General features: G+C 48.4%; 1 protein-coding gene across 1 annotated transcript; it reads left to right on the top strand.

Moving 5' to 3' along the window:
• The first annotated feature begins 2005 nt into the window (after positions 1-2005).
• RHOB (ras homolog family member B) lies at positions 2006-4385 on the top strand. Its single transcript, XM_065681711.1, has one exon. The coding sequence runs from the start codon at positions 2321-2323 to the stop codon at positions 2909-2911; it is 591 nt and encodes a 196-aa protein (XP_065537783.1). The 5' UTR covers positions 2006-2320; the 3' UTR covers positions 2912-4385.
• The last annotated feature ends 19328 nt before the right edge of the window (positions 4386-23713 follow it).

Genomic DNA, 23713 nt, shown 5'->3' on the forward strand with positions numbered 1-23713 from the left:
AAGCAAAAACACATGTAAAGGGATAATGCAAATCAGAAATTTATCACAGAATGAATCATAGAATGGTTTGAGTGGAAGGGACATTAAGGTTTGTCTAGTTCCAACCCTCCCAGGTGTCCCCTAGGCAGGGACACCTTTCACTAGCCCTGTCCAACCTGGCCTCAGACACTGCCAGGGATGGGGCAGCCACAGCTTCTCTGGGCAACCTGTGCCAGTGCCTCATCAACCTCACAGGAAAGAATTTTTTCCTAATATCTAATCTAGATATACTCTCTTTCAGTTTAAAGCCATTACATTAAACCCATTATCCTGTTAAAAGGCCACAGGTATTGTAGAACACCATCCCTTTCGCTACACTATATTTCTGCCTTTTTTTTTTTTTGGGGGGGGGGGGGAGGGTGGTGGTGTTTGGGGTTGGGTTTTGTTTGTTTGTTTGTTTGTTTCTGGCTTTGGTTTGTTGTTTTGTTGTGGGTTTTTTTTTTCCCCTCAAACATCACTTTGAATTTAATGTTCACTTCCCATAAAATACGCTGTATAAACTGTGTAAGATAAAAACACATCCATCACCATCCAGGGACATGCTCTTTTGACAGGGAGAAATGGGAATTACAAAACTCTCATGGAAGATGAATTATATTTCACTGCCTAGGATTAAGTGAACCATAAGTGAGCCATTTGCCCTATTGACACAAGTGAACCATTTGCCCTATTGACACACAGTCTGCTACAAGGAACTTGTCAGACAATTTTATAGACTCAAGAGACGCATCTGTCTTCAAGTGGGTATTTTTAAATGCGATTTTTAATAACAAACATACTGTTCAAATCACTCCTTTTTGCTGTCTTCATTAACGTGAGTGGTGGCCAGCCAGACACTTTTGATCCAACCCCGAGGCAGTAGCCACAGGACATCGCTGAGGTGGAAACGCTTGGAAGGAAAAAACTTGAACCAACACCCAGTTAAACAGCGATAGCTGCAACAGGGACACAGTTAATTCACACTGTGACACTTCACAGTGCACAGCTCTATTAGCGCACACAGCGTGAGGATCTGTTTGCATTCAGGCACTGGCGCCCCATCCTCCAAGCGATCCTAAACTCGTATTTTGCACTTATTTATTTTCCACATTCGTTTTTCTCGTGACTATTGAGACCAAGAGGGCATTTCAGTTCAAGTCTGCTATTTCCCCTTTCTATAAGCTTTGTAATTCCTCCGTTCCCTTTTGGAGAGACAAACTCAAACATGAGGAATATTTTTTCCTTAAGGAAGGAAGTGGTTGAGTTCTGCGTTTTCCCAGTAATATCCAGCGAAGGTTTTTGTTTTACTTAACCGCCTGCCACAATCTCAGCTCTCCCGCTTTGCACGGGCTTTAACCGCTGCGGATGGGACCCGGCGGCTGCCCCTCTCTGTCCAACTCGGCTGCTCACCCAGCGCTTAACACCGGTCACCCCGAGCTGCGGGGCTGCTGCGGGCGCCCAAGCGGCCACTGTAGGGCCCGGCCCGGCCCGGCCCTGCCCTGCCGCCGAGCCGCCACCCGTGCGGGAGGGCAGCACAAACGGGGGTTGGGGGTGCCCTCGCCCGCTGCGTGGCGCGGCCGGAGACCCGCCCTGCGCTCCTCCGGAGGTGCGGCCCCTGCCGGCCGAGCGCCTCCGCCGGTCTCCTCACTGGCCCGGCGCGACTTACGGCCCGGCCCGCGCAGCCCCGCCGTTCCATAGCCACGAGCCGCCTCCATCTACCCCACAACCACCGACCCTGACGACCCTGACGACCCGACCCGACCCCACCCCACCCCACCCCGGCGCGGCCCGGCCCGGCCGCCTGCCCCGGCCCCGGCCGCCGGGCGCCCCCCGGCGCGGCCCCTCAGCCGCCTGGGTCCGGGCGCCGCTCGCGCCCCGCCTCCAGCCCGCAGCGCTCTACCAATCACGACACTCCCCGCCGAGGATGACTCACTCCCTGCCTTCCCATTGGCTGGCTATATTAAGAAAGTCGCGAGTGCCTTTAAATAGCCGCGCCGGGCGCACCTTGCGGCAGCGACAGCGCGGAGCGGCGTGGGGTGCAGGGGCGGTGTCAGGCGGCAGCGAAGGGACCAGCCAGGCTGCACCGGCAGCGCTTGTCTGCGGCCGTAGAGATCCCCAGAAGTAGGGGACGGAGGCACGGTGCCCGTGCGACGGGAGAGGAGGGCGCGCCCGCCTGCCTGCGCGGGCCCGGCTCGCCACGGTGCCCTGTGAGAAGCGAGAGGAAGAGGGAGGCGGCGGCCGCGGGGAGGAGGGAGCTGCCATCGTCCTGCTGCACGGCAAGGCCAGCCTGGCGAGCCTGGCCATGGCTGCCATCCGCAAGAAGCTGGTGGTGGTGGGGGACGGTGCCTGTGGCAAGACTTGTCTCCTCATCGTCTTTAGCAAGGACGAGTTCCCCGAGGTCTATGTGCCCACCGTCTTTGAGAACTACGTGGCTGACATCGAGGTGGATGGCAAGCAGGTGGAGCTGGCCCTGTGGGATACGGCTGGCCAGGAGGACTATGACCGCCTGCGCCCCCTTTCGTACCCGGACACTGATGTGATCCTCATGTGCTTCTCTGTGGACAGCCCGGACTCACTGGAGAACATCCCGGAGAAGTGGGTGCCCGAAGTCAAGCACTTCTGCCCCAATGTCCCTATCATCCTCGTGGCCAACAAGAAAGACCTGCGCAACGATGAACACGTGCGCAACGAGCTGGCCCGCATGAAGCAGGAGCCAGTGCGCACTGAGGACGGCCGTGCCATGGCCATTCGCATCCAGGCTTACGACTACCTGGAGTGCTCAGCCAAGACCAAGGAAGGTGTCCGGGAGGTCTTTGAGACAGCAACTCGGGCAGCCTTGCAGAAGCGCTATGGCACCCAGAACGGCTGCATCAACTGCTGCAAAGTCCTATAGGGTGCGGCTGGAGCGTGTCGCTGAGTACAGCACCTGGGTCACCTATTAGCAGGCGGAGGGGAGCTGGGTTATGCACGCACATGGCATCTGCCTGCCCCCTCTGTGGGGGGCTGGTGATGAATCGGGGTGGGGGCTAAGGGAGGGAGCTTGCTCTCTTAGCCTTGGCCATAAAGGGTTGCACTGGCTCAGTTGTGGGGACAGAGGGGGGGGGGATTGCATGCCCTGAGTCTTGGGAATAAAGCAGGAAGAAGCCTTCTCCTACCACCAGCCCCTCAACAACAAAAAGCTGCTGAGACTGGACTGAGCAAGTGTTGCACCTGGCTCTTCCCCTTTGCCCACCACCTGCTGCTCCCAGCCAGCCTCCTCTCTTCTGCAGGAGGAGAGTAATGGAGCTGAGATGCTCGAAGGGACTTCTGCCTCCTGCCTGCATGTGCCTCCCCTAGGCAGGCTGGGGAAGGGGTCTGCATCTCCCAGGCTGCCTGGAGCATCTTCACCTCTCCCACAGGTGCCACAGCCTGAGCCTGACCTGCTGTGGGATCTGGTGCCCTGAAGACCAAGACTGGGAGGGGAGGGTCATCCCGAGCGAAGCCTGTATATATCTTACCTTTTCTGTCTTGTGAAAACTGGGGTAGTGCAGGGGGTGCTTGTTGAAAGCAAGGTGGGGAGGGGGTGCCCAGCTGGGACTTATGTTGTGCAAAGGAACTTGCCCTGAGTGACTGATGCCTACTGATAATGCAAGCCTTGAACTGACTGCAGCTGCAGAAGCTACCAGGCTGGGAAATGAAGTTGAACTGCTCTTGTCCTCCTTGCTGGACATCCTCCTCCTGATGGACTGGGCAGGATGAGCAGGGGGAAGGATGACATTGCCATATTATGATCTTCCTGCCTCCGCCTTCCTTTAATGTTGTCTTCTGCAAGTATATTGATTTGGGTTTATTTAAGAGTTAATTTTCAAAATTACTTTGCACATCTTGGTGGATTTTTGGTGTTGTTGGGTTTTTTCTTTAAACGCAACGCATTTGTCATCTGCATACAACACTGTAGCATTGGAAATATTCTTACTTGGTAACCTCATCTAAGTCTTGTTTCAAATTGTTTTCAGCACAAGGCAAAATAAAACCACTGTATCTCTTTCCCTTGGACAAAAAATGGCTGAAAGCACTGCTCCTTATGCGGTGAGCATGTCAGACTTCAGTACTAAAGGGCAGTTTAAAGAATCAAGGTTTATTTAAAGCTTATTTTCACAGGGTAGCCAGCCCAGGTGAAAATAATTTTGTGTTTCTCTGGTTCAGAGAACAAATGTATCCATTTGTTTGTTTACTTTCCTCCCTCTTCCCTCAGCAGTGGTACTGAGACAGTTTGTTTTTAATAAACTGACATGGCAAAAACTGAGATGTATGTGATGTTTACATAAAATTATGAACTGTGTATGCAGTTTTTTATGTAAAAAAAATTAAAAGATTCTATGCTGACACTTGGCAGAGCAGTGGTGTGATTTATGGAGACAGTCCTCTGCATGCAACAAACCACCCGGGTGATGTGGAATGAGACCAGAGTTTGCCCCCTGTCTGCAAATGCTTTTGTTTGTGTTTTGTCTTGGCTGCACTACTTGTCTGGCAGCTTTCAGAGGCTGGGGAGGCTATTTTCCTTTGAGGAAGCTGCTCCCTTAATTCTTCTGTACAGGTGGCATGTGGACGTGTGCCCCACGTTCAAGGTGCTGACTAATCCATTTGCTGCTGAGCACAAGCAGCATCTGCATCTGGTGGGCTGAGGCTCCGGTGGTCCCTCACCGCCTGCACTTACTGCCTGTTGGTGAATGGGGTGAGGTTTGGGCTTGTGTAGCAACAAAGCAGGCAGAAAACTGAAAAGCAGCAGTGGAAATAGAGCTTATTTTTCAAGCAAAATGCTCAAAGAAGTTTTTATTAGTGAACTGCGCTTTGCTTGGAGTGAGTCCCCATTTGGTACAGCCAGACATGCAGACAGGCTTTGCTTGTGCTGCAGCAGTCTCTCAAGTTGCCTGGCTAGGTTTCCTAATTGCTGGCCTCATGAATTCAGGTAGCAACATATAAAGCATAGGCCTCTCCACATCAGGGATCCCCAGCAGAATATTGTACCTGCCTGTCCCTCACTGTCCTGTGCTCCCTGCTGAGTCTTGGCTACCTGGACAGGTGCAGCCAGGAACACTAGCCCCTGTGGGTGCTGCTGGCAGAAGAGGTGGCCTGGTGCAAAATGCAGGACATGATTTTCACCAAACAATAAGACCCATGCCCAAAGTGCTGATGTCACCCTTTTTTTTTCATTTTCCGTTCATAGAATGAATCATAGAATCACAAGATGGTTTGATTTGGAAAGGACCTTAAACATCATCTGGTTCCAACCGCCCTGCCGTGGGCTTTTCTGAACCTATCATGTTCAGAAATGTTAACAAATACCAAGGCAGGCAAAACACACTTGGTGGCTTTTGCTCATTCATTCACAGAGGGCTCTGCCAGCTGCTGACTGGCAGCACTGGGCTTTTTCTGACAGACTACAGAAATAGTGACTATAGGTTATAGAAATAGTTCTTTGAGTACAGAAACAGTGAGTTCCTTGTTTGACAACTGGAAAGTCAATCAGAAATAGTGTGGCATTACATGGGTTTACATTTTGAAGACTTCAAATGCTAGAGGATGTGCTCAGTCCATGCTGTGAGTTTATTGCACTGTTTCCTATGATTTCTAATGAAAGGTAAGTGACATTTTGACTTGAACAGTTTAGTCAGGATTTCTTCAAAGGCACGCAAGTCCCAGGTTTTGGGTATCCACTTCCAAGGATTTCAGTTCTCCTGATATTCAAAGGGCAGGTTTCTAATCTCAGTTTGAGAGCCCTAAAATCACTGGTCCTAAAATCTTAGGTGCTTAAAGGGCCACTGCTAAAGACCTTATTCTTGCAAAGGCACTTAAAAGCCCGGTTCTGTGCAGCATAGCACTGTTCTGTGCAGTATCAGCCAGTGAGATTAAAATTAGCATTGGAAAGTTTTCCTTAATGTGACTGCAGTAGCTGCAAAATTCAGACATTTCATTAGACTGCAGCAATAACGAATCTTATCAAAACCCTAAAGGAGAAAGCATTAACACTGGGAAACGGGTTAGCATCACATCTGTATAATTAACTATACCATTATCTTCCACTAAGGTGCTTACAAGGTAATTACATTCATTATTTCCAATTGAACCTTTGCCCAAGTCAGAGCTTCAGCATCTGGCCCAAGGGGGAAAAGCTGCAAGAAAACACACTTCAGTTTGATCAGAACTGAGTGTGACCTTTTTCTGCTACTTGTGAAGCTGTGAGTAAGCCAGCAGAGTGAGATCACAGGGTGGGAGTCCACGCCTCGGATAAGATGGTGGTACTGGAGCCAGCACTCACTTTGTGCGTCCTTGTTTGCTCATTAGTGTTAAAGGCTTTGGTGGAGGGGGACACAAGGTGTGGCTCATCCCACCTGCCTTGACTCAACCCTGACATGGCCAGGCTGATGCCCCAGGGCCATACTGCTGCTCTGTGAGGATGTCACACTGACCAACTGCACCCCATGGCTGTGTAACATACAGGGTCTGCCCACTGCTGGGACCAGGCAGAGCTTGGAGCAGGCCACCCCACAACCCACACCGTGCCTTCAGTTGTCATGCAGACCTCCCCTTGCTGGTCTTCATCTGGTCCCCTAGTTCATGTTCATCTGGTCCCAGTCTGTCTTGTGTAACCTACTGACTGGAGAAGAGATGACAATGAGTAAGTTAGTCAGAGCATCAAAGGCAAGTCAACAACCAACTCATCTCACTGTCCCCATGCACACTGCTGGGCACACAGAGACTTTCCTGGCTGTGTCCACATGCCTGCACAGCTGTCCTCAGCTGAGGAAAGGTTGCACCTTCTCTTCTGGGTGGAGCCTGAGCTCCGTGGTATCGATGGAGGTATCTTGCTAGCTCTGTCATGATAGCTTACTCTGTCATGATACCAGTGCATCCTTGGCAGATCCTGTGAATGTGGAAAAGCCTCCCTCAAAGGTCCACTCATCTCCATCATTCTCTGTCCAAGGGAGGAGGCTGCTTGTGCACTCTCCCACCGAGATCAGGTTGGACCCTCTGACAGTATAAGGGTATCTTGTCTGGGCAGCCCAAAAATGACGGTACCCAGGGAAGGTCAGCACCACCTTGTCTCCTCCCGGAGAGACAGCAACAGCAGCTGTGAGTAGTCCTGGTGTGATCAGAGAGTGTTTAGAAAGCACACTCCATGGGGTGTGCCAAACAATAAGTTATCTTTGGGGGTGAGAAAGAAGTCAGGAAAAATCCTTGGTAATTTTGACAAAATGTTTTTTAATGCACTTGCTATACATGGAATTAAACTACATTTCTGTATGGTCATGGTTGGACTTGGTGGTCTTAAAGGTCTTTTCCAACCTCGACAATTCTACGATTCTATACGTGGTTTTGCTAGGGTTTTTTTTCACCCTTGTGCAACTTCACGTCCTACAGTGAGGTTCCATGAGTGCAAGCAGATGCAGAATTTGAAGCAATATCCTCTTACCTGGCTTTCTGGTTTTGCAGTAATAATTTAGCTCCATTTGCCTTACACTCTGTTGGACAGGTTGCAAGTCTTTTTGGCAATTCAATATAGAATTGACTCAAATTCCCTGAAGTAAGAGAAAAAAAAAATGTACTTTGAGGAGCTCCATGAGTATTTTACTTGAATCAGTGTCACTGGCTGGAATTCCCTTACAGATTTTATTCCCTGACTGCAGAAAGTAAAAATAGCCCAGTTTGATCTTTCGTATTTTAGTGGACTGTAGCACTAGTGAATCCAGTTCATTTGGCTTTGCTGCTTCTGTAATAATACATATGTAAATAGAAATCAAATTAATAATCCATTGAGCTAACTGTAAAGGACATGTCTAGACAAGCCATTTACCCCTGCAGCTCTGAAAAAGTGTTTACAGATCTGGCTAACCGTGCGTGTGTATGAAGATACTGATGTTCCAGGTCAGCAGTTCAAGCTTACAGTTAGCAGCCAGTAGGTATGGTGGGGTGGAGGAAGCTGATAAGCATCTACTGCAAGGAAGCTTTTGGAGAAGGCATTAGACCTGTTGCTGGAGTCTTTCTGGAATCTTGTGGAGCTCCTTGTGGACACCTTTAGATGTGGAGTTCAAGGGAAGGAAGGATTTCAGCTCACTCCAGTAGTCCTGACGTTGTGTATCTCATCCAACCTTATTGTCCAAGGTTCCTTTAACTGTCTGCTTACAGCAACAGGCAGCTCCAGAGGACCTCTCTCCACTGCCTGGCAGCGGATGTCCTCACCACGTGGGAGGACTTGCAGGTGAAGCTGTGTGAGATGGGTTTCGCTGACACCACTGCCTGCTCACCTCCTACCAGGCTGGCTCACGCCACAACAGGTCTATTCCCACCAGCAGCATTCACCCCCTCCAGTTTTACGTGACTAAAAGAGAGGTGTCTGTTTCCACGCTCTGGTTTTTAGCAGGAAGAGCAGGGTCTGAGCAACTTGCTACAACTGTAAGCAACTCCAGAGAGAACAGATTAGGGAGAGAGATTTTGTGAGTTGTAGCCCCAGCATCATCAAACCTCGGATCTGGAGGATATGTGTATATACCTGTGTGAACTATATGAGAGACACTGGAACAGGTTGCCCAGAAAAGCTGTGGCTGGAAGTGTTCAAGGCCAGGTTGAACGGGGCTTTGAGCAACCTGGTCTAGTGGAAGGTGTCCTTGCCAATGGCAGGAGGTTGGACTAGGTGATCTTTAAAGGTCCCTTCCAGCCCACCCTGGCCTATGGTTCTATGATTCTATGTCTTTAAGTAAGTGCTTGATTTGAGTAGCCTGATGGACATTTTTTCCAATGCCACTAGAGGAAGGGAATGAGTTGCGGTTCCCCCATTTCCCCTCTGCCCTGGAATTTTTCCAAGTTCATGCTGAGAGCAAAACATTTTCTTCAAGTTTGCTCCCAGTGCCAGTGGTAAACCACAGTCTGTGATAAGCTGCAGCCAGACAGATTAAGCTTTGTGGCAGGCACTCATGCCCTGTTCAGAAGAAGAGACCTCTCTCCAGTTCTTTAGGGAGTCCATGAAGTGAGAGGCTTTGCGGTACCTGTAAGAGGTGCCTATACGTGACAACAGTGTATTACCCATTCATAATTCAGCAGTGAGTACCATTTGGTATATAGTAACTATGGGCATATCTGCTTTTCTTACATGATTGAAACATTGAACTCATGCTAAAAGGTGGGGTGTAAGAGTGGGGGTAGGCACTGATGTGATACCTACACTGAACTGCAGAAGTAGAGCAAGAGAATTACCAGATTGGTGCCTACAGCACGTAATAAATGTATGTGTACATTTTCCCCCTAGCTTGCTGGTCTGTGTGGGGTTTTTTTGTGTGTGCTAAATCTTGCTTCCCAGTACAGGGGACCACTGGGTGGGATTTTGTACTAAATGCTTAATTCTGTTGCTTTTAGGTCATTCATCCTCTTCTTCATTCAGAGTTTGATGTGGCAAGGCTGGAGACAGGAATTTGGAAACAAAGTGGATTTCCTGGTGGGCTCATCTGCATTATAATGTCCCCTTCCCTCCAGCTCCTAGGAAGGGGAGGGTGATGGTAGTGCAGGGAGCCACCGAGGGCTCCCAGGAGGCAATGGCAGGGCTCTGCCCTAGAAGAGCCTATTCTCCTGCTCCTATGCTTTTGTGTGGTAGTGGGTTTTATACAATGAGGTTTGACCCTATAGTCTTTGCTTTGTGGGGTTCCTCCCTCTGATGCAGAACAAGTCAGGACTGCTTTGCAGGCAGCAGCCTGACCCTTCCTTATGACAGCTGACTTTCTCCCCCCAGGAAAACAGTGAGTTTTAGACCAGGGCTTTTCATAAGGTATGTGTGTAACTAGAGGTAGTCACATTATCTACGTAAAAACCAAAAAATATGAAAATCCTTCCTTCTGCGTTCAAGGTTCATACAGGAATAACCAGGCACTTTGTATTTTCAGCCTCATCAGCCTGGAAGATACTGAGGAATATCACTCCCTGGTGTGCAACTGTAACTTAACATCAGTAATAGACAGATGAAGGGATACATATACATATATTAACTCCGAGAAGAAAATAATCTGTATGTTTGAGGCTTAAACTGACCATGCCATGAGAGCAGTGAGGCACTAGAACAGGCTGTCCAAGGAGGTTGTGAACGTTCCATCAATGGAAGTGAATTGAAATGGATGGAAGTGTTCAAGGCTGGGCTGGATGGGGCTTTGAGCAACCTGGAACTGAATGATCTTAAAGTCCTTTCCAACCCAAAGCATTCTATGATTCTATGCCCTCATGAGCATCTGAAAAAAACTCCAAATTTCAAGCTACTCTGAACATACTCAGAACTGATTTTCATTTGCTGTGACAGTCAGGTATGCATGTGGGGCACACTAAAGCTGCCAGCATCTATAGGACCAAGGAGACTGAATGGGAGAGAGCTTATGTCAAAACAGCTTCTTACCAAGCTGACTTCCCACGGTGAGGCAATAGGCAGGAAGGCGTGTGTCACTCCCGTGTTTGCTCTTTATCAAAGTAGTCCCAAACAAGGCATCCTTAAGCGAGGGACAGAAAAGAGCTGTCCCTCCTGATCTCAACAGGATGCTTTGTATTGACGGTGATTGCTGCATTTCACTCTAACCACTTCTAAGGATTAACTGAGATAAGACGCTGGCATGACAAAGGCACCCATAAACTACTAAAATGGTAAAGAGGGAAGCAAACTATAGTAATTCCCTCACAGCTAGAAATGTAGCAAAGGTGTGCCTAATGCCTGGGCTCCTTGCTAATGGCCTGTGTCTGCTCGCACACACTGGTGGCCTCTCTTGGGTGGGCTCACTGATTTAACACTGCCATGTGAAATTCACAGCAACTGTTCTTAGCCTGAATGTAGCTGGGAAGATTACAGGCTGGTGCCTGAAGGCTTCTCTGTCCTTTGTAGCTCTTACCACTGGGTTTAATAAAAAGCCATTCCTCCTCAGCACATTCTTCATCTAAGAATGTCCTTAATTCTTCATCACGCCAGGGAAGCAGCTAGGGATGACAGGATGCTTCACTTCAGTGCTTAGACTGACATGGCTATAGCAGTGGTACTATGTATTCAGCCACTTCATTCATTGATTTCAGCCACTTTTTATTCCCCTTAGCATAAGCAGGTATTTAAAACATAAAATTCTGAATTTTTACAGGTCACATACTAGGCAAAGGAATAAGCCAAACTTATTTCTTCCATGTGATCATGAGAAACCAATGTCTGCACTCATTTAAAGGAGTCAAAGCTTGGCCTTGAGCTTGGCGTAGGTATCTGGCAAGTTTAGGGACCCCTATTCAGCTCCACACCCCTGCAGAAGTCCCCATTAAAGGTTTCCTTCCTAGCTTGACCCCTGATTGAGAACTACCTACCGCCTGCTGAAGGCTGTGCAAGTGACATGGGGGCCTAAACATAGCTGCTGCAGGTGATGGTGGGTGCATTTAGTATGTGCCCCCTCCTGCCCTAGGGCATCCTGTCATGAAGGGGTGGGGGGGGCTGGTGCACCAGGGAGGCAGGGTTTCCAGACACCATATAGCAGGCAAGGTGTAAATAATGTGGACAAAGGAGGAGTTTGCTTTGGTAGATGAGGATTGGGTTAGGGATCAGCTATGCAATCTGGACATCTGTAAATCGATGGGTCTGGATGGAATGCACCCACGGGTGCTGAGGGAGCTGACGGAGGTCATTGCTAGGCCACTTTCCATCATCTTTGGTAAGTCGTGGGAAACGGGCGAGGTGCCTGAGGATTGGCGGATGGCAAAGGTCACACCAATCTATAAGAAGGGCAAGAAGGAGGACCCGGGTAATTATAGACCGGTCAGCCTTACCTCCATCCCTGGAAAGATGATGGAACAACTTATTCTTGACTCCATCACTAGGCATATCAAGGATGAGGGGGTCATTAAGAACAGCCAACATGGTTTTATGAGGGGGAAGTCATGTATGACCAACCTTATAGCCTTCTATGAGGAAGTGACTAGGTGGAGGGATGATGGTAGAGCGGTAGATGTAGTTTTTCTTGATTTCAGTAAGGCATTTGATACTGTCTCCCACAGCATCCTCATAGATAAGCTAAGGAAGTGTGGGCTTGACGATCAAGTAGTGAGGCGGATCGAGAACTGGTTGAAAGGAAGAAGGCAGAGAGTTGTGGTCAATGGCGCAGAATCTAGCTGGAGGTCTGTGACTAGTGGAGTTCCTCAGGGGTCGGTGCTGGGACCGGTGCTGTTTAATATTTTCATCAATGACCTGGATGAGGGAACTGAGTGCACCCTCAGCAAGTTTGCTGATGACACAAAACTGGGAGGAGTGGCTGACACACCAGAGGACTGTGCTGCCATTCAGCGAGACCTGGACAGGCTGGAGAGTTGGGCGGGGAGAAACTTGATGAAATTTAACAAGGGCAAGTGTAGAGTCTTGCATCTGGGGAAGAACAACCCCATGTACCAGTACAGGTTGGGGGTTGACCTGCTGGAAAGTAGTGAACGAGAAAGGGACCTGGGGGTCCTGGTGGATAGGAGGATGACCATGAGCCAGCAATGTGCTCTTGCGGCCAAGAAGGCAAATGGCATCTTAGGGTGCATTAGAAAGGGAGTGGTTAGTAGGTCAAGAGAGGTTCTCCTCCCCCTCTACTCAGCCTTGGTGAGGCCGCATCTGGAATATTGCGTCCAGTTCTGGGCCCCTCTGTTCAAGAAGGACAGGGAATTGCTGGAAGGAGTCCAGCGCAGAGCCACAAAGATGATTAAGGGAGTGGAACATCTCCCTTATGAGGAGAGGCTGAGGGAGCTGGGTCTCTTTAGCTTGCAAAAGAGGAGACTGAGGGGTGACCTCATCAATGTTTACAAATATGTAAAGGGTAGGTGTCAGGATGATGGAGCTAGGCTTTTTTCAGTGATATCCAGTGATAGGACAAGGGGCAATGGGTGTAAACTGGAACATAGGAAGTTCCACGTTAACATCAGGAAGAACTTCTTTACTGTAAGAGTGACAGAGCACTGGAACAGGTTGCCCAGGGGGGTTGTGGAGTCTCCTACACTGGAGATATTCAAGGCCCGCCTGGACAAGTTCCTGTGTGATGTACTGTAGGTTACCCTGCTCTTGCAGGGGGGTTGGACTAGATGATCTTTTTAGGTCCCTTCCAACCCTTGGGATTCTGTGATTCTGTGATTCTGGTGATACTAAGCTAGTGAACTCTTTGTTAAGTTTGGTTTATTGGTTTATCCCAGGGGGTCAGTTTATCAGCATAATCATCCCATTATCAGCATAATTGTATGACTATTGTTGCATTGGCAAAACTCCCTGTGTGATTAGGAGGAACGCTGCCCTTTTGCAGGGTAGCCCTCTCTGAGTAGGAGCGTCCATATTGCAACCTGTGCCAGTGGGATGGAGACACTGGTGGAAACACCAGCACGCTCCTCTGCAGGCAGCAACCAGCTGCCCAGGAGCGATGACTCAATGGAGACTCCGCTCAAGCTGCAGGGGCTGAAATTTCACTGCAAAAGTTTCATGTTTCTCATTTTCCTCCTTTGATCCGTTGAAAAAGGATCAAGTTTCAGGGGAAAATTAGCCAGGACAAGCCACAGAGGGCTAGGATTTCCAGCATGCAAAGAAGCAGGGCAAGACAAGATAGGTTTCAGGCTGCAGCCGGTCCTTACTCAATGAAAGCTTGAGCTTGGGCCTGATAGAGGGCTACATCAGCTGGTTTTATTGTTAAAGATACAGATGTTTAAAATTAAAAACAATTGTTTATTAGGCATTCCCAGATGGCTATTTCATAAAGGAGCTACACACTGGACTCGGAACTCGCAGCTCTTGAATTCTCCGACCATGTTAACTTTGTACATGAATGGTTTTAATAAACCCAAGAAAACTCTGCATTCTCACATGTTAATTTTGCAAGGCAATCCAGCGGCTGTGCTTTAGAACTTAACAATGGGAAAAAGAGCAACTCAGAAAGTGCTCACATGCCAAAATTTGTGGGGTTGGTGGCCAAAATATATGGGGGAGGCGGTGGGGCCAGACTGTGGGGCTGGTGGGCTTTTCCAGTGGGCTGGCTACGGCTTGTCACTTGGCATCACTGCTGGGTGGCACCAAAGGTCGCTGTGTGCTCTGTGAAGGTAAGGGAGGGCCATATCAAGGCCTCAACCAGCAGCTTCTCAAACCTTCTACCAACAGACTGAAGCAAAGGCTGTGAAAAGATTGCTTTCCTGTCCAGAGACATTGGTTGGACGATGTATTAATGTGAATCTTTATGAAAGCATAATAATATTGTTTTTACAGCCAACATGTGCTGTTGTTGTTGTTGGGCAGGTACAACCTAATCATATTTTAAGTCTTTGTCTACCCAGGTTAAAGCCCTGGTAAATTTGAGACTGTAACATGTATTTCTGGGTGAGGGAAGTGTTGCTGATAGGGTTATCGAGGTGTCTCAGCAACGCTGTAGGTAGCACAGTACAAAAGGTAGGTCTGCAAAATCACATGCAAATAGCTGTTAACAGGATTTCACCCATAATATGGGCAGGATTTAAATTTTCTAGAATTTGTGACTTTCACAGCTGTTCTGCACAAGTTCCTGACATCTTTCATAAAGCTCTTCAGCCTTTTTTATACTTTAAACAACTCTGATGAAACAACTCCTGTTGTGCTTGAAAATGATGCTATAAAAATAGTTCAACAACCCACAAAAAACCCCAGACGTTTTCAGCAAGGATCTCCCATTGTGAAAGGCATCACGCCAACACTCAGCTGCATTGTCTGCAGTACCGCCGTGCTCTGGGACTGGTTCCCAGCAAGTTGACTGCCTTGGCCAAGGGTAATAGATCCTAGAAAGTAGCAGTCCTGCTTTCTTTAAGGGTGCTTCCTTTGCTGAGAGGTTTGTTAACCTTTTCCTTTCCCTGTTGACCCAAATCTCTGTCACTGAGATGATGGGCTGTGTCTCAGGAGCAGAGCACTGAATGGCAAAGCGCAGCCCATGCTGAGAGTCAGGGTGGTTGTTTTTCTTTGCCGGGTGCATTACTTGGAACCAAGCAGAGGCTTGATCAAACAGCAGCTGCCTGTGGATTCAGAAGAAATTCACGCCGGTGTTTCACCTGAACCAATAGGTGAATTGACAGGAAAAGCGGGAATGGCTTTAAACTGAAAAAGGGGAGATTTAGATTAGACATTAGGAAGAAATTCTTCACTGTGAAGGTGCTGAGGCACTGGCACAGGTTGCCCAGAGAAGCTGTGGCTGCCCCATCCCTGGCAGTGTTCAAGGACAGGTTGGACAGGGTTTGGAGCAACCTGGTCTAGTGGAAGGTGTCCCTGCCTGTGGCAGGGGGGTTGGAACGAGGTGATCTTTAAGGTCCCTTTCAATCCAAACCATTCCGTGATGTTGTATAATGTCAGTGTTAGCCCACTGTGGGACAACATGACCTCCTGAGGTCCTTGCAATCTAAATTACACAGGTTTTGTACATCAAGGGTTAGCTGCCACTCACAAAGTTGGTAGGGGGTCACAACCATCTTTCACCTATTATTCCCTGGGTAGACCTATGTTCAGATATATCTGCTTTTTGAGGGTCAGCTTCAATGTCATGGTGACTGTCGTACTCCTCACACTAGATCTTACCTAGGTAATCACCAAGCCTGCATGATAAAAAAGTGACCTCCTTCCATCCTGCTAAACTCTGAGGGCATTGTTTAAATCGAGGCATGGTGAGTGAGTTTCACAGGTGAAACAAGGACTAGAGTATCCAATCCTCACCCACGTGGGACCTGAGTGATCTGAGGTGTTAGTGCAGAGGGGAGCTTCACCCAGTTTGCTCTGTCCACTGACCAGGGCTTCTCCAGACCTGTGGCCATGCTCTGCACTGGGAGGACATTTGTTTACTGTCCACTGGGGTTTGAGGCTGGGATCACGCCCCAGTGTTTGCTCTCACACCTATTGCTATACAGTTTTAGCAGAGACCTCGTGTGCTTGCGTGTCACAACAGGCAGCATTAGCAGGCGAGGTGAAGCAGGAAGGTCCATGCCTGCAGCCACAGACTCTTCCACAGCCTGTGCAGAGGTCAGGGACCAAAATGAGCTGCACCCCCCCCCCCCCCCCCCCCCCCAGCCAGGAGCAGCATGCTGATTTCTGGTGGAAGCAGAGCCCAAGTGACTCCCCATCACCAATGTGTAAATACAGCTTTGGTTGCTGACAAACTGAGACGTGCTGCACAATGCTTTCCTCTTCTGGAATCTCACTTGATTGCTGCTTTGCCACATAATGCTGTTTTCCTCTCATTTTCCCCACTCAACGTGCAGTGCTGACAACATCCCAGCTGTCACACGTGTCTGGATGGAGATCCACATGTTTGAATTGTGGCTCCTGCTCTTGCACTGACTACTTGGCAAGGCAGGACCACACAGGATATCAGCTGTTCAGCAGTCACAGAAGCTGAGTCTCAGCTGGGGTATCTGTGTGCTCTCTCCACCCCATGGCATGCTTCTCCCCTGTGATTTTCCCATATTATCAAAATCCCTCTGGAAGTCAGTCAGATTTAGGTTTTTTCATCCCCTGACCTCTACTTCTGTCATCAGAAAGCTGCTCTGTGCACCACCTCCTTCCACTTGAAATCTCATCTCCAGCCTATTTATTGCTAATAGATGCCCATTTATTAATATGCCAAAATTAATGGACCTTTTCCCTGGTATAGGAAAACTATATTGCTGAATTACTGAATACATGTCTTTCCTGTCTGTACATGCTGAGAGGAGTTGGATCAAGTAAGTTCTTAAATGGGAAGCATTTAAGACTGTGCAAAGAATGTTGTGTTTGTCTCCCAGATTCAAATCTCACTTGTGCATTTCTCAGTCATTCCTGTCTGACCCTGACTGCTGCCCCTCATCCCACTCTTCATAAAGGCGTCTGATATGTTTAGAAAGAAGGTCAATATCCTTTGTCCTGGCAAGTACCTGAGTTTTGGTCCTTCCCTGAATGATCTTGGAAAAAGTAGAGCCTGATGGATGCTCCTGTCTTCAAAGATGGAAAATTTCCAGCTGGGCTTTTCCTGTGAAGATATTTCAGTCCCTGTTTTTCTCTTGAGCATCTCTGGAGGGATTCATGGTCCCTGTAATGCAGCAGCATGTGGGCAACATTTCCCAGTGTAAGCATGAGCAGGCAAGGACTATTAAGTTTGTTACCTCCAGCCTTGCTTTTGGCTTCACATGGAACCGCCTTACTTGCATTTGACAAAGCTTTTGTCACGGGGAACAGTACAGAGACAAACATAGCACACTGACCCAACACCAGGGAAGGCAGCCAGGCTCAGACGTTGTCTGGGGGGACAGCTGAGGTAGCTGCAGCACAGGGAGCTGCAGGCTGTCCCCCTTGCAGATGCAGGGCACATGCATGTGAGGATGCAGCACTGGTGAGCACAGGTCCAGGGCTCCTCTGGGCAGCAGAGAGGGTGCACCATGCTCCTGAGCCCCCTTCACTGGCTGCAAGGCCAAAACAGAAGTGGGGAAGGTGAGGGGGTGCTGAGTCACTGCCAATTCTCACGCTCAGCCTGTTTTTGTGGCCAAAACAACTGATTTCATTTTCTACAGCTGTCTGTCAAGGAAAGCAGCTTTGTTTTCTGTTTGGATGAGGAAGGAAAAACAGTGGTGAAAGCTTGCAACCGCTTATTAGTGATTAGGACTGATGGAGCTAGACTGAGCCTGCAGAACATTTATTCCTCCTACACCTTCAGTAACTCAGCTTTGTACTGTGAGATCAACAAATTACTCTTCCAAAGCTGCACCATCAAGCCCGGGGTGTGTGTGTCCTCTCCTGGTTCAGGCTGTAGTCACTAGCCTAGCAAAGGGCTGCTTTCTAGGTGAGTTCATGGATCAAGTGTGTGTAGCTTTTCAAGCTTGCCCAACAGTTTAGTCACCTCTGGAAGCAGTTTGTATGAGCTTTTAAAAATTATTATTATTATTTAATTATCTATATTTTTTTTTTTTGGCAGCGGAAAATACTTATCTCCAGCAGTATTCCTCTCAGGGTGGAGAGGATTACGAGCCAACACGGCAGTGAGCAGTGAGCAGCCGGTGTGGCGGGGACGTGGCATGCCTGCCAAACTCCCAAACTGCCCGATAACTGGGTAAGAAATGTCACCTTTACCTGCATCTCTGCACAGCTCTTATATGGCAGCAGACATTAACTGCTCCGTGCTTGCCCTCCACCTGTGTCATTTCTGGACAGCTGAGGAAACTTTCAGCTTTACCTGTTCATGTTTCCTCCTCTGTAGACAAGAAGTAAGTGAGGCCAAAGAGGTCCCAGGGACACTTGACTCTCCTCATGTTCATTTATAGCTGACTCACAAAGGAATCTTTTTCCCCTCTCAGTACTTCTTCTCCTTTTGATGACGTGCCTGCTGTTTACAGGACCCAGAAAATGTGAAGCAAAGGAGATACCACCTTGTTCATCAAATGAGCAGCCTGAAAGGTGTTGGACCTGTGTCTGTCCATCTTATACTTGCAGGCATTGCTGTCCTGACTGCTTTTCTTCCCTTCAGGCTCTTTAAATCATGCCCTTGGTGTTTCTTACTGCACACAATACATACAGAGCCACCCCTCTCCATAGTAACCCTAGCTGGCAGCTGAACATTTAACAGTCTGACAGTATCTTTTTTAGTCATAGGGATTGTATTTCTTAGGATGACCCAAATATGGGGTTTCTATGCAGCCCATTTGATCCAGCAGCTGATTTTGGGGTCTCTGGGGCTGTCACTGAGTCACAGGCTGTGCCATGGCAGCTCGCTCTGGGCTGTTGGTGGAGGGATTTGATGCTTCAGAAGGGGCTTTCTGGTGAAAAGCTTCTTCTCAAGGGAAATAAGCCAGGTGCCCCCTCAATCTTTTGATGCCTTCAGGCTGGAGGGCTAATGTTCCTCATAAACATTCCTCATTGCTGGCTCAGTTGTACCTAATAACCTCAGCCACCCTGCACATCCACTCTGCTCTGCACCCTCCTCAGCACACCTGGCTCACACACACTTCTGGGTTTAGTTTAATCTGAAAACTGTTCAGGACAAGGAGGTGATTTAGAAATCCCCTGAAATAGCACCGTAAGTGCAGCTCAGAGGGCAGAGGTGCTATACACCAGTTAGCTCATCTCCATATGGGACTAGCTACAAGACATTTATGCATCCCTGCTGCTACAGTACAGGCTTTGTATTTCTTTTGGAGTGCCAATTTTTGTATGCAGACAAGGAGGAGGACCTGGCTCTGAAACACTTGTGGTGCTGAGGTAATTATGCATGATGTAGAAAGCATTTCCTCCTCCACTTTCAGTCCCTTCTGTACCGCTTGTTTTTGTGTCCCAAGAGTCTAATTGGTGCCATGGCAGCTGCAGCCCACCTCCTGCCTCTTGATAGGGATTGTAGGTTGCCAGCAAGGGCTGCCTTCAGGCACAGGCACCCGGGGCAGCATCTGCTGGGGCAGAGAAGAGCCACTACCACTTCAGCCCAAGAAAGCCAAGAGTGTTTACCGGGGGAGCAGAGGACGGTCAGAGTCAGCACCAGCAGCACCTCAGGCTCATCCTCACTTCCCTGCTCCCTGTTGCTGTAGGGCTTCTCTGCAGCTCTCTCTGGCAGAGACAGACCAAGCCTCTTTTTTTTCCTTTTCCTACAAGCAAAATTCAGCTGTGCCAACATCTGCCAAGATGCTCCACTGCAACCTGCTGGCCTGAAGCTGTGTTGAAGCAACAGCTAAACTTGCTTGGTAGTCATCTTAAGGCAGCTAAAACCCTGCAGTTTGCCACTGCTTAGTTTTTTTAATAAGCTGCTTTTGGGCAGGGAAGGTAATGTCCTGCTAGTGCACTGCTGCATGGTGTCAGGAGCCATCTGCTCTGCTCCTGGGCTGGCTGCTGATTCCCTTGGGCAAAACACTTCATCCCTTCAACCCCTCTCTCCTTGCACAATTCTTACTGGTCACATTAATTCAACTGTTACACAAGAAAACTGGTGTCTTATTGTTTGGAGGGCCCATGGCTGACAACATGAGTTAATCCACTTTCAAAATCAAGCCATCCTCCTGGTTGAGCTGATACATTGACGTTAAAAGACATTATCCTATCTGTCTCTCTGGTGTCTAGACCACCATGGATACAGGAACACTACTGCTCCTCATGCGCAACTGTTTCTTCTCTGCCTCCATAGCAGCACAGTGACATTATTAAAGGCATTGCAAACCTATCCAGCACTGCTGGACAAGGAGCCATACTCTTCTGTAAGAAACATTAGGACTCAGGAAACTTGCTTGGAGATATTTATAGCATAGTGTCTTCCTGGGAGGGAATCAGGCTTTTATTTCTGAATACGAGAGAGCAGAAATAGGCCAGCTCTGAAGGTGAAAAGGTATGAACTTCTGTTCAGGTAATACTGCACGGCTGGAGTTGTATGTGAAGGAAACCAGCAGTGGGTAGAGGCAGTGCAGCCTCCCCTGCCTCAGCTCGCAGTATCTTTGGGACCTCAGGGCAAGGTTCTTCCTGCTTTGTTCAGTGCTGAAACTGACCCAAATGTAAGGAAGGCAGAATCTGGTGATTAATTTTGGATTCCACCCCATTTTTGTGCATTTAACTAGATCTGTGCTAAGCCCTGAATGTTGCCTGGAACAGAATCTGAGAGGTTTTAGGTGCTGGTGCAATGTGACATATCTGCAACTTGTGGTCAGAATGAATATCCAGTATTGTGGTGGAGTTTCACCCTGCATTTGTTATATGGATGAAATTACATATTGAATACTTAATGCCTTTCCATTAGCTCTGCTATTATTGCCTTGGACCAAAGTAGCCCTTTAAGCAAGGGCTGTTAGCCATTTTCACAATTCTGGCTTTTAATCATTGCCAGCTTGTAAATACCTCCTTCAGAGGCTAAACCTGCTGGAAAGATTTCCAAGGAGCTGACAAAAGTGTTTTACAGTAGCAGCCCCTCTTTCCTGCAGGGGAATTACAACCCTGTAAGTCTTCATTTTACTTGACATTCCAATTTGCAGCTTCAATGCTACAAGAAATGCCTTGGCTTTCAGTTTAGTGATGAAACTTGTGATATGGCAAGTGTAAAAGAAAAATGAAGATCAGTAAAGACCTAGTTAAGCTTTCCTTTGCTAATGTACATAGCCAGTCAGACAGGAAGAAAAATCTCTCTTGAGCTGAGATATTTAGATACATAATTAATGTCAAACATGATAGCTGTGGAAATGCAACTATGGTGTCTGGCTGTGAACATTGCGGTGAGCCTCAAGCAGTCACACTGCTCAAGGCCACAGAGCCTGATGCCAGCCCAGACCACCCGAACTGCAGGTTTGGGTTGGAAAGGACCTTAAGATCAATCCAGTTCCAATGCCCCTGCCATGGGCAGGGAGACCTTCCACTAGATCAGGAGAGAACAGGGAGAACCTGAGGCATGGAAACATCCTCTTTCCTCCATCTCTAATCCCTTATTTAAAACCAGGAAAAGGCTTTTTGGGGATTCCCTGCTTTCAGCAGTGGGCCTTTGGGACAGTGTATAGGGACAGAACCGTTTTCTCTTCGTGCTGGCTTTGCTTTTTGTTTTGAGGCTCAACATCGGAACAGTGCTGTTGACCCTTGCAAAAAGGATCCCTCTTAAAGAAGTGGTTTTTCCAGCAGGCAAAGAGATCTGTAATGTTACTCTGGCTGGTAAGTCCTGTGTTGGACGAGGGAAAGTGTTGTAATGCTGTAACTCTCCCTAATCCTGCCATCCCCTCTCACATCTACCAAGCCTTTAAGTGTCACAGATATCTGCTACCCAGCTGTGACTTTTGTTTCTTCAGACCATCCTTATTTTCTCCTAAGCAGAAGACACAGCAATTTAATTGCCTTAGAAATTAAATGCCAAATGAGCCAAGACTGGCCAGTCATAAAGACGCACGTGGTGAGGACCTTACCCCAAAGTTGCACCTTGCATTTCCATGCTCTTTACCTTAAGTCTGCTGCTTCTTCCAAAGTATGGCTTGAAGCAATGAAACATTCAAACTGGGATAACACTTTGGTTTTTTCTCTTCACTTCCACATGCTGAAGGAGGAAGCTGAAGGAGATGGGGCCCCAGGGCTAAAGGTGGTAGCTAAGAATTAGCTCTTTGCCTGTGCCAGTCACTGCTTGCTTTGCTTCCCTTACCAAAGGCTGGTGGTATCTTTGCTGGTGCACCGAGGAGGCTGTGTGAGGAGGCAGGGTGCCTTTTAAAACTCTTAAGACTCTGACACGGCTGATGATTTACGTGCATGCACTCAGGTGCTAAATGACCTTCCTCTAGCATTTGAAGTTTGGTGAATGAATAACCATCTGTCACCTGGGCAGGGCAGCAGATTCTGTGCTGAGGGCAACGATGAAACCTGCTCAGGCTTCTCCAGCGTTAAGGTGACATGAAAACAGCCTCTCCCCCTCTGACAGTGACCCTAAAACAAGTCCTTTCCTTCATGCCTGCTCCTGAAAACCCCCAGAGCTGATTTTCAGTGCTTCTGTTGCCTGCTGAGCCATCAGCCCCACTGCACTTTCAGTCCTGGCATTTCTAGGCTGGAGGTAAAACCATCCAGGTCTCCTTGCTTAACCCTCCATAGGCATTCAAGGAGGACCTTGAAAAGCTGTAGCTGCCCCATCGCTGGCAGTATTCAAGGCTGGGCTGGATGGGGCTTGGAGCAACCTGGTCTAGTGGAAGGTGTCCCTGCACATGGCAAGGGGTTGGAACTAAATGATCTTTAGGGTCCCTTCCAACCCAAACCATTCTGTGACCATGGATTTGCCCGCTGCAGTGGCAGACTCAGCAGAAAGATAGGTCTGTCTTTCCGGGGAAAAGGAGCATTGTCACATGGTCACAATTACATGGGATTGTCCTTCATTTCTTTAGAGGAGTGCTGGCTGTCCTAACCTACTGACCCTCTGCCATTTGCTGGAGCAGTCTTCTCCCAGCCAAAGCACTTTTCTGCTGTTGCATGCAGTCAGTATGCCACTCAAGTGGCCCAACAGAACCTGTACACAGCTCTGCGAGCTGCTGAATTTACACTGATTCATTTGTGCCTACGTTAGCCCTGTCTGTAAGTGCAGGTAACACATGATGAGAGCTTTGCCAAGGGCTTGTCCTGAGGATGGAGGCTGCTTGGTGCAGTGATGAGGGAGGGCACCTACCATCCCAATGTAAGTTACAGCCAGCCGCAGGGCATTGTGTGCTGCCTGGTTTGGAAATTGGAGTGTTGCCATCAAATTAGTGCCACCAACACCCCAGTTCAGCAATCAGAAGACTCCAAGTGGATGTGCCAAGAAGGCACTGAACCTAAAAAGTCGCACATGCTCTCATTCCTGAGATCAGCTGCCTCTCACTGAGCACAGACTCAGAAAACTGTACAATTTCTGCAGACAGAAATTGCCAGCCTTGTACAGTGGAAAAACACGGTCCTTTATGATTTTGCACTCAGACAGAAAAGTTTGAGTTTAAACAAAATTGACTCTCCTGTTCCTGTAGGTGAGTTAGCTGCAACTATATTAGGTCAGTTGCCCTGTTGCCATTGGACTGATATAAAAGAGAGCTTTCCCTTGGAAGATGGACAGTGTCTGCTCCTGACATGGCCAAAGCCAGTATCTTGCCCTTAGGAGCCCAAGGGAGCCCTGTGCCATAGGAGAGTATCTCAGGCAGAATTTAGGATTACAAAGGTTCTACATGCCTTGACTAAAAAGTTGCATAATGCTTCACTGGGCAAAGAATACCT

Source organism: Lathamus discolor, chromosome 5 (assembly GCF_037157495.1).
Source record: "Lathamus discolor isolate bLatDis1 chromosome 5, bLatDis1.hap1, whole genome shotgun sequence".
In the NCBI taxonomy this organism is placed as follows: domain Eukaryota; kingdom Metazoa; phylum Chordata; class Aves; order Psittaciformes; family Psittacidae; genus Lathamus; species Lathamus discolor.